The sequence below is a fragment of the Mastomys coucha genome, unplaced genomic scaffold, assembly GCF_008632895.1.
Source record: "Mastomys coucha isolate ucsf_1 unplaced genomic scaffold, UCSF_Mcou_1 pScaffold1, whole genome shotgun sequence".
NCBI classification, from domain to species: Eukaryota; Metazoa; Chordata; class Mammalia; order Rodentia; family Muridae; genus Mastomys; species Mastomys coucha.
In genome coordinates, this window is record NW_022196891.1 from 35,700,910 (window position 1) to 35,712,368 (window position 11,459).

The 11,459-nt window shown below is 40.4% G+C and overlaps 1 protein-coding gene across 11 annotated transcripts in view; it reads left to right on the plus strand.

The window, feature by feature from the left end:
- The window catches only part of Dennd1b (DENN domain containing 1B), a 221,820-nt gene that overhangs the window by 3,142 nt on the left and 207,219 nt on the right, over window positions 1-11,459 (plus strand). For all 11 annotated transcript variants that reach the window (XM_031384135.1, XM_031384121.1, XM_031384104.1 and 8 more), the window contains exon 2: window positions 244-308. In XM_031384135.1, coding sequence (XP_031239995.1) covers window positions 244-308 — 65 coding nt within the window. The remainder of the gene's footprint in view (window positions 1-243; window positions 309-11,459) is intronic.

Sequence of the window (11,459 nt, forward strand, 5' to 3'; positions counted from 1 at the left end):
AAAAAAAAAAAAAAAAAAAAAAGGAGAAGGAGGAAGAGGAAGAGGAAGAAGAGGAGGAAGAAGGGGAGGAAGAAGAGGAAGTTAGTAAATTATAGAGATGGAGTTTTTAGCATGGACAGGCTCTGGGTTCAGTCCTTAGCACCACAAAAGCCCACATGTATAGAAACATCCTTGTATAGAAGCTTTATAGATAATAGCTATTTTCTGTGCAAAGTAAATATAACATGATTCTTTTTATTTTAGGGAAAATCCAGAAAGAACTTTTGACTTGGTATTGAAAGTGAAGTGTCATGCCTCTGAAAATGAAGGTATGTGTGCTCCTTTACTCCTAATGTAATCGAGTGTGTCAAAACAAGTGTTAATACTGTGTTCTGCTAGAGCACGGTAGTATCAGGAACCTGATAGTGCCAGGTATCTATTCCAGTATCTCAGGTTGCTAGTTATAGAATAGATGCTAGGCCTTTGCTTTGGGGTTGTAGAACTCATGGATGTTATCTGTGCAGCTTGGATTTCAGCCTGCAGCCCGGTTTTCTTCCCTGTTGACAAACTGCCCTTGTTCATGGTGCGAAGGCTTGCCTTTTCATTTGCTTTCATCTGTGTTTGAAAAGTCAGCACCACTAAATGGAAAATAATGCAGATTCTCCTGCCAGCACCAAAGGGACCTTCACTAGTCCCTTCTGCTGTTTTTGGAGTGCAGTGTGTAGACTGAGTAGCCCCTTCGGTTGGGTTTATTCCAGTTGCACAGCATTTGGGGAGGTAAACATGGGTGGCATAAGTTGGAAAGTTTTCATGGTCAGACCTATACAATTATATGGAAAAACAAATAGCTATGTTTTAAAGTATTGTGACTTGTGTCCATTTTTCATCACTTTTGCTATAGCATCTGTGGGTTTGGGAGTGGTGTATCAGTCAAAGACAAAGGGACATCTCCTTTTGCTTATTTTGTGCATGGTATATCTTCATGGCTCTTTATAGTACATGGCTCATTAGCAGGAGGATACTTAGCCGCAAATGGCAAGGTCATTAAGTATGGGGTTTTGTGGAAACCAGTTAGCCATCCTGAAGCCTGGGAGGAAAGTTTCTGACACTCTTCGTCCTAAGACTAGTCAGCAATTACCTACTCTTAAGTAATTTGGCTCTGCACACCTTAAAATAGAGGAGCCCAGCCCAACCCAGCTGTGGTGAAATATGTATGGCTAATTTTAGGTAGGAAATCACACACATTCTCGGCTCCAGAATGTCTGTGTGCTTCATTTCTGGTCTTCTGGAGCTACAGCTCTGATCAGGTTTGCCAGCTAGCAAAAACTCCTAAGGTTCTAAGGAGCCTCTTCCAATTAGAGAAATCATCTTCGTTACTCTCTATGTGGTGTTGAAGTTTGTTTTAATGTGTTCTCCCCAGGCACAGCCATATCCTCTGTGTGGTTTGGGAATGTTATGCTGAACACACATGCACACACACACACACACACACCATACTTAAATTTATAGTATATTGATGTTATGAATTAGCCTTAAAAGAACTACCATGCTATTAACTTCAGGTGTGTGGAACAGTGCTCATCTGATATGTTATACAACAGGAAAGGTCCTTTTGGGAATCATAGAGACTTTATCATTGTAATCATGTGTTCTTCAGGTCACAAAGCAGTCTTATAAAAGTATGAAACTGCTTCATATAACAACTGGTTTGCGCATGTGTTAGAGAATCCAAGACCTTCGTGTAAGGGCTCTGTGGTTTTGTCCTTGCTTCCTCCCTTCGCTCCTTCTGCTTTTTATGGACTGGTTATTCCAGTATACAGCTGTTACTAACTTCTTTTATTGCCATCTTGCCTTGTGGCTTCTGTAAAGTCAATGCTTTCCAGAGTCATCTTTATTTGTATTTTAGCAGTTTATATGGTCTGGCGAAGTTGGACATATCGTAAATGGACAAGATAAACAATTTTAGCTCCTCCTCAAGTTGCTCAGTCCATTCTTTGTGTCTGTGATGTGTGCACACATTAGTGTTTATGTTCCTGTGTACAAATGCTCACCCACGCTTGCTATAATGTCTGTGTAGAGGTCAGAAGAGAATTTCAAGTGTTGGCCCTTACCTTGTTTGTGATGGGGTCTGTGTTGTTCACAGGCTAGCTGCCCTTGAGTTCTGGGGTGGGCTTGGGGAGGTTGTCTGTCTCCATCTCCTGTTTCCTCCTGGGGCTGGGATTATGGATGCGTACTACTTCACTGAACTTGAGTTACGGGAACTCAGGTTTTAACATATGGGAGGCAGGCTCTTTACTGATCCATCTTCCTAGCTCAGAGAATGGTCAGGACTACTTAGAGATTGCACTTAGTACCACATGCACATTCTATGAAAGTTAGAACCACTGAGCTGGAGCCTCAGCTCCTAGGCCATTCTAGCTTTCTACTTAACAGCAGCTCCTAAAGACTTAAAACTTTTTTTTTCCCTTTTTTTTCTGATACAGTTTTTCACTATCTGGCTACTATAGCTCAGGCTGGCCTCAAACTTGGGATCTTTGTACTTTAGCTTCCTGAGTGCTGGGATTGGGGTGCGCCACTACACCTGGCTTAAAGACTTCCTTTAAAGCTGTATTCAACCACATTTAAAACATTACCTGTCCTCCTCAACTGATGCTTTAAATCTTATAAACATATAAAGGGAAATATATGAAAATTCTTTGAAAAGTATTAGAATATTTCTTTTTTAACTGTCAGTACTTGTCTGTTTTAACAAGACCCTGGTTTGTATTTTGGTTTGTTTGGGAGTTTGTTTCATCACTGTGATCGACTCGGAGACTAAGCCGTGTAAATTAGGCATTTGACAGTCTGCATGAGAGGAATTCCACTGGGTGAGTCATCAGCTTATTATGAAATTGCAGGTCCTAGCATCTGAAGGCTTAGATAGCTTGTGGTTTCTAGATGACTATCAGCAGATCTTGGAAGCCTGCTTTTTTGAATATGACTGCAGATGGAGAAGGAGGGACTTTGGCTTTTATGACTTTCTTTAGAGCCAGAAATTTTCTTTGCTAAAATCCCTCAGAAACTGTCTTGTGGAGCCTCCGTGGCCAGAGTTGTCACGGCTATGACTATTTCTTAGGAGGACATCCCTGACCCTGTAGGGCTGAAAGGCTGTGGTCAGGGTCATTACGATTGGCGTGCTAGTTAATTTGCAGGAGTACTAGGCTAGCTGAAGCACTGTTTGTACAGGGTTGTTGAGAGTGTCACTTTTTTCTTTTGATGGCTTATTCCATCAAACAGGAAATGTGCCCTGGGTATACATCTTTACTCTTCATGTCAAAATATTTGACATTCTCACTCATTTTTTCATCATATATATGGTCAGATATAAGATTAAAGAATAAATTTGATTTCTCTCTATGTGAGTGTATGTGTGTACCTATTGGTGCCTATGGCAGTCAGAAGAGGGTTGGGAATCCCCTGGAGCTGGAGTTCCAGGTGCTTGTGAGCCCCCTGGCCTGGGTACTGGAACTGACCTTGAGTCCTGTTAGAGCAGCAGATGCTCTTAGTTGGGGATTCATTTCTCTAGCTCCCAGAGGTAAGTTACTATTTTTGTTCATTTGGACTTGAATGATTCGTTGGTGACCTACAGCTTGACATACCCCATCTTCATCTAGTCTTGCTGTCTGCACTTGGTTCAGGGCATTTTATTCTTATTTCTGAACGCAACACATTTTAGAATACTGCGAAATAAGTTAGTTTTGTTTGGAGTCTCTACAGATCTGAGGCTTGCTCTGAGAGGAACTGATGATGGTTCTATTCTGCCCTGGTTAATAGAGTTGTTCCTGGTAATGTTCTTCATGTTGGCTTCCTGTTGGCTTTGGCCTCTTTTTTTAAGTGGAGACTTTCCTGGCAAGACAATCGTGCAGTAGCTTGTATTCCAGAGTGCAGTGCCACGGTTCATATCTTAATGCTGTTCTTGGTGTCTCTCCAAACTCATTGCCTTTGCCACCTTTCTGCTTGCTCACTTTCCCACAGAGGCAGGGAAGTAGAGAGAACAGAGACAGCCTTGCTGCAGTTCTAATAACAAAACTTAGGCTACTCTGTTGGCGTCACTTTCTCCAAAGAGACTGGACATTTCACAGAAATGAAAACTAACTCTTCCTCAGTCAAGGATGCCTTCGCTAAGGCTTTCTTTTTTGGCTTCAGGATTCTGCTCTGTGTCATGTCCTTCCATCCCCATTGCTAACTGACTGACTGCTGCTGCTAATATTTATGGAGTGTTTATTTGAAGCCAAGCACAAGTCTGTAGATTTAAAAACAAAATGTACTAGGTTCTTAGTCTTACAAAAATCTTACGGGATAGAAAGTGCTACTCTCATGAAGAAATGAAAAGCCCAAGGAAATGAAGAAATTTGTCTGCAGTAGTGTCCCCATGCTCTGAGTTTACTCACTCTCCCAGTGCTGTGGCCTGTCTTTATAATGTGAGGGCACAGAGTAGTAATGATATGTGCTACAGGTCATTTAAAACTCGAATATGTATGTTTTCTGAAATTAATAAATTAATTATAATTCCTTTTAAAGCAATTACCAGACTTTTCCTTGTATATTTCTTTTTATAGACTGAGAAGATTGATCCCTCCTCTTCATTTATAAGGCTTATGTCTTTATATTAAATGCCTTTGATCTAACACTTCTAGTTATTAGTAGTTTCAAATACATCATTTGCAAACTTTGTTTACTTTATTCCTGTATTATTATCTGGATTATTTCTCTGAGGATCAAATTCCTTTGCTATACAGTTTTTATCTTATTTTACTTTGATAAGATCATCCAACTTGGTATTGAATAATCTACTTCTTAAATCTCCAACTTATGTTAATGGTTTGACAGCATTGATTTTCTTAAATCAAAATCTTAAGTTGAATAATTTTTAGTTTCCCCCATACCGTGTATAAAAAGGCATTTATTGCCGGGAGGTGGTGGCGCATGCCTTTAATCCCAGCACTTGGGAGGCAGAGGCAGGCGGATTTCTGAGTTTGAGGCCAGCCTGGTCTACAGAGTGAGTTCCAGGACAGCCAGGGCTATGCAGAGAAAGCCTGTCTCGGAAGAAGAAAAAGAAAAAAAAAAAAGAAAGAAAAGAAAAGAAAAAAAAAGGCATTTATTAACCTGCGTCTCACTATTTTTTCTCGATAATGTGATGATATAATTTGCTGAACATAGCATTTTGGGACTTACCGTGTTCATAAAGAGTTTAATATAGTCATGTAGAGCTATAGAGGTAGCTTGATTGTCTGTTTACCTTCTAGTAAATTCTTCATGAGCCACATTAGTTATTTTCCTAAGAGAAAGCTCCCCACAGACTCTGCCATCCTTAGTGAAAACAGGATGAAAAAGTGCGTCAGTTGGATGTAGGCTGGTGTTGGCCGCTGGAAGAGCAGATGCTGAGTCAGTTAATTCATAGAGCTGCTTGCAGAAGTTGTTTTCAACACAACTGTGCTTGTAGAGCAATTTAAATACAAACTAGCACCACAGTACCAGGAACACTAGTGAATGAAGAAAGAAAGAAATGAAAAGGAAACAAATATGACTGCTCTTGGGTTTCAGCACCAAATGAAAAAAAATAATTTTTTTATCCCCCCCCACAAAAAAATTAAAAAACGAAAGAAACCATGGCCTCTCCTAGGTGTGGTGGAGAAATAAATTTATTTTAGGCATGTGTGAGAGCATAGTTAGAGAGCCACAGGTGACAGAGTCCAGGGTGTGTATGACCAGACTGAGCTGTGCCACATGGGGAGAGAGAAGTAGCCCAGCAGCTAGGAGGCCCAAAGGTACTAAGAGAGCGGGGAACCAAAATGGTTGCATTCTATAGGGAAGAGCAGTCCCTTCTACCTACTGGAAAGTTCAGGGTATGGGTAGGGTATATTAGCCAGGAGGACCTTGTAACTAACTGGTAGGGGCTGAGGAATGCAGGGACAATCTGAGGCCAGCCTCCACTTTGTTCCAGGTTGTCCTGCATTCTCCTGCCTATCTCCTGCATTCTCGAAATCTACTGTATAGTGAGACCATATCTCAAAGTCATGCACACACACACACACACACACACACACACACACACACACACACACACACAAGCTGTGGGCATAGTTTGATGGACCCTATTCTTAGGTTTCTCACATCAGGTACTCATGTCTCCCTTCCTCTTCTCACATCACAAGACTTCAGTCAGCCCAGGAAGTAGGAGTGCTTTAGGAGACTTGATGGTATTGACCGTCACTGGAAATTCTGCAAGTCAAATGTGCTTACAATACTTGTCTTAGCATACTTGGTTTATGTTCATTAACGTGTGTGCTGTACAAGTCCCTTTCTATTCAGATGTTCTAGGACAAACAAGGGCAATCTGTACTGGAAATATTTATATACTACTATGTTGCTCAAGAAAATGAAACTACTTCATTTCCCCGTAGATGTTAACTGGGAAAAAATTTACTGTGATTTCTTAGAATTATATTCGTGGAATATGCCATTTTCCCAGTAGCTAATAGTGAAGAGTGTTCTCTCATGTTTGTGTGGGTGTCATGGCTTCTTCCTAGAGCTGCTGCTGGGGAAAGTGCAGGTTAAGCATCACTGCTTTGGATGTGCTCCTTGGGACTGAATGTCACACTCCATGATCTATCTGGTCTTGGGAGCTGCTTTAGTTGTTTCATGTCTTTGGCTGCTGAGGCTGACTCCTTGTCTTTGAATTTTGATGGTCTCTACTGTGACGTGGGGCCCAGGTACCCGTCCCCTAACCCCCACCAACTGTGTTCACTGTCCTGTACTCTAGGGCTGGGCCCTTGCCGGTCCTGTGCAGTGTCACAGTTTGTTAGGCTTTTCCTAGATTTTCAAGTTCTTAGAATACGTGTGACAATAGTCTGCACCTGGGAGATTTTTCTTATGTTTTCATGCTGTTTCGTGTCTTTCCTGCAAATATGTGTGTTTGATTGGTGAGTCTGAGGCAATGTTTATCTACTGTGGTATGCATTTTAACCCTTAAACACTTAAGATTCTTGGGTTGTAAGATTAAATTGATGTTTCAGGCAAGGTGGGACATTATTTGTATAAAAATTAAGGATAAGTTGATTTATTTCAGATAGTAATTAGTTTTATCTATAGAAGAATGTGTATTAGTTCTTATTTGTGTAACGAGCAAGTCATTGGCCTAGTGAAAAAGTTGCCCACCATGGCCCTGGGTTGAGTTTTGAGAGGTCTTTGTTTAGGAGGCCATAACTCAGCAGTAAGGTCTTGACTAGCATGTGTGAGGCCCTGGCTGATATTAAAGATCAGGACAGCAGAATGAATCAGGGAGCTTGCAGTTTCCTAGAGGGGAAATTGCTCTGTCATTTTAACAGTTGTAAGCCTCTCTCTTCCTGTGGGGCTGTGGGGCAGTTACCTGCTGCCCAGGGCTGCGCCAATCCCAAGCACTTTGTTATAAAATTACCCAGCTGCTCCCCAACTCTTCAAATGACACATCAGGTGGGTGGGTGTTACTTGAAGGACTTATATGAGTAAATTTACAGTGAGGTGTGAACAACTGATAGACAGCCCTCAAGGGAACATTGTAAATTAAAAAAAAAAAAAAGCCTTGTAAACTCAGACTAATTAAAAAGATGCAGTCTAGGGCTGGAGATGTAGCTCAATGGTAATACCTGACCAGCATGTGTGATCCTTGGGTTAATCTCCAGCACAGCCAAAGGATGACATAAGATAGAATGAAAATCAGGTGTGGTTTGTCATAAAGGAACATTCTAGTTGGGTCTTACTGTCTTTCTCCCAGCTTTATTAATGTTTGGTAATTTTGAATTAATGGCCTTAATAAGTATATAAATACGTTTAGAATATGTGTGCAGTAAATTCATTAAATTTTGTTATATGTATACATTCCCAGCTAATAAAATAAAGCTGTAGCATTATAGTTAAGGGCCCTTAATTATGTTTTTATTCACCTGATTAGAATTCAAGCTAGATGGTTTATAGAAATAGTAATAAAAACAATATTTGGCATTCATAATATATCAGGAAATATGCCAAGTGTCTATATTATATCCATAATATGTCAGGAAATATACCAAGTCTATATAATATCATAATATCTTTACTGTAGTTATAGGAGGTAGAGACTATTCTTTTCAGGAAGATAAATGGAGGCTGAGAAATGTTAAGTAATTTCCCCAATATGTACAGCTTCAAGAGGTAAGACAGGGATTTGAACCTGTTTCTGTCCTATGGAGCCTAAGCTCTTAACCACTAGGTTTCTCTTAAATTAGTTTTTCAATACTAGTGAGCTATTTCACAGTGATGTTTATAAAGCCATACATTTTTGAAAATACCTAATAATTCTAAGCTTGGCTGCAATTATATTATTAATTATTAATTTTAAAATTACATTTATCAGTTAGAGTGCATGTAAACACGCATGCTTATACTGTGGTATGGGTGTGAAGAAGGTCAGAGGACAATCTGCAAGCACATTTCCTCACTGAGCCATCTCACTGTCTCAGAGTTATGATATTCCTATGAACAAGGTCGTGGGAAGATGTGCCTAAGCACCATGCAGATGTTTAGTCTTCTCATTCCTTCCAGGGACTCTTCCCATGTGCCAGTTAGAGTCAGGCACAGATAAAAAGGTGGCATTGTTGAATGGGGTGTGTCACTTTCAAATTGTAATAATACAGTAAAGGCTGTGGTATATAGCAGTAACGTGAAGTCACCCATCTCCCTCCACGCTCTGTTTTTTTGTGTGAGTCTAAGGACAGGGAAGCTGTGAGATAGCCGGGAGGGCATGGTCATTAGACATTTCTCAGCCACCAGTTGGTGTCAGGTGATTATCTTTTCCTCAAATTACTTTGAGTTTTCCTATATAGACTCTTGTGAATGATTCTGAGGAGATAGACTGCTTTTGGTATGCACACATCTAATGTAGTTTGTGTGGTCCTCAGCCTGTGGAGTGCAACTCCTCTGGGGAGACTGAGTGACTCTTTCACAGGGGTTGAAGATCAGATATCCTGCATATTAGATATTTACATTACAGTTCATAACAGGAGCAAAATTACAGTTAGGAAGTAGCAACAAAGTTATCGTATGGCTGGGGGCCACTGCAACATGAAGGTTGAGAACCAGTGAGCTAAAGAGAAAAGAATGAGGGACTCCTTCCTGTTAGTGTAGTGCAGCCTGTCTTGGCTGGGTGCTACCTGCTCTTCCAGGCTCCTCAGTGGGTACAATGAGTGTAACACTAGGAAGGCACCTGTTGAGCTGTCTCAGGATTCTTATTACTTTAGTGTATTTTTTTGTAGCAGTGCTGGGGTTGAGCCCTACACTGAGCCACATCCTCAGCCTCTGGGCTGGCAAAGACATGGAAATCCTCAGCTCGTGTGGAGGATTTACTAGTGATGGGTCATCAAACTTGTGTTCTTTAAAAACACATAGTTTGGAAAACGAAGTTACAGAATTTAATAATAATACAAACAAGTTTATGAATAATATAGGTCACTGACATCCTGTGTGCTGTCCACTAGATTTTCAGCTGTTGAATCAAGCGCCTGTCTCACTCAAGACCTTGGGAAGGTGTATATATATGAATGGAGTTCAGAATTACTTGGCAAATTATCTTGTTATTAAAGTAAAATTAGAATAAGATTGTCTTGTACTCCTCAAGCCCAGTGGGGATTTTGAAATCTTTTAGAGAATGTCAGTGTAAAAGACGGAAAGGCTGCAGATTTCTATCATCACATCAAATGGGTGCTCCCTTTAAGACATTTTAAAGTAGAACTGTTGATAAACCACAGACTGTGACTTTGTAGGCAGAAATGATAAAGATCAGACAAGGCCCTTCCTCTTTCAGTTCCTTCTTATTTGCCAGTTGAACCTGTAGAAAACAGTCCCTAGCTATCAGTGTAGTATATTCAGCGGTCATCTGTTCCATGTGTAAGCTTCCAGAAGTTAGTCATTTCAGAAGTAGATATTTCTGGGGTTGGTAGAAGAAACACAGTAATATAAGGGTGTGTTTGGTCATCACATTTACAAGTAATTACAGTCAGGAAGGCTTAAAACTTTGTTCCCCGAGCAGCTGTAAAATGTAGCTGACTACTATTGTGTCATGTGTTTTCTAGGCCCTAACACTAGATGGATTTAGACTCCACCAGTTCAGGTGTGTGTGTGCTTGTAAAGGTTTATTATTTCTAATTATGCGTGTGTGTGTGTGTACAGGAATGCAGGTGCCTGAGTGGGCACCTCATGGGGGTGCTGGGACCTGAACTCTAGTCCTAGGCAATAGTGCTCAAGCACTGAGTGATCTGTCCAGTCCTGTACATGGATTAATGCATAGGAACAGTGCATATCTTTAGGGTCTAGGTATTATCGCTCCTGAGATAATATGCATAAAAATGCTTTAGAAAGGAATCGGAAATAGTTCTTGTTAGAGTCCAAGTATTTCAGATCCCAGTTATGGAACACGAAATTGTGTAGTTATTCTGGGATTGTTTTTAAAGATCTTGAGTAACTTAATTTTTTTCTATAAGTCAAATAGTATTGATTTGAATTGGTAGACATCACTTTTGCTATCTATCTATGTTATATACATATACACACACACATATAAATTTTATTACCACAGAGGACTTAAACATTAAGTTTTGGGGCCCTATTGTTTTGCTGACATGTGTGCTTCATGATGGGTACCTGCAGTGCAGCCTTGACAGCGAGGGCAGCACTTTTACCAAGATCGTATGTTTACTGTGAACAAATCCAGATGTGTTGATGAAGAAATGTAGGCTGGGAATTGATAGGAAAAATTATAACATGCTAATGTTTAATGACAATTATAGTATTTGTAGTGACATTGAATGCTTATCCTAATAATAGTAATGTTGACATTCATTACTTGTTTGGATACAGGATTTAAATATGTCTCATAGTTTAAGACATAGTTATACCCGTAGTATTCTGTGTGCAGTGTGTCATGTTCCTGGGTATGGTCTGCGAGGCAGGTGTGGCTGGCCATGACCCTTTGCAGCTGCCATGCCTCTGATCATGGCTACACTACTGACTAGGAGCATGGCACTGGCCAAGTCCTTTGACTTGTATTGCTTTTATTTTTGTATTTGTAAAACATTTTCATGTCATATTCAGTTTTTATGAGACCCAATTACATAGTTGTGGAGAAGAGTTTTGTAAATTGTGCTGTTAAATATGATAGAAAGAGAAATGTTTATTTGGTTTCTAAGCTCCGTGGTGGTTTTCTGTGTTAAGAATCTAATTGCTTAAGTAAGAACTGTTAACCTGGAAGAAGGGGCAGCTTCATGGAAGTCAGCGACTGGCTTCTGCCACCCTGTTTAGTGGTGTGGAAGCCTTAGGAGCAGGCTGGTGAAGGCTCTGAGCTATTCTGGGCTCAGAAGTTAGTTTCAGAGCTCCCAGGGTCTCAACCACCAACCAAGGACTGCACATGGAGGGGTCTGATTGTTCAGGCA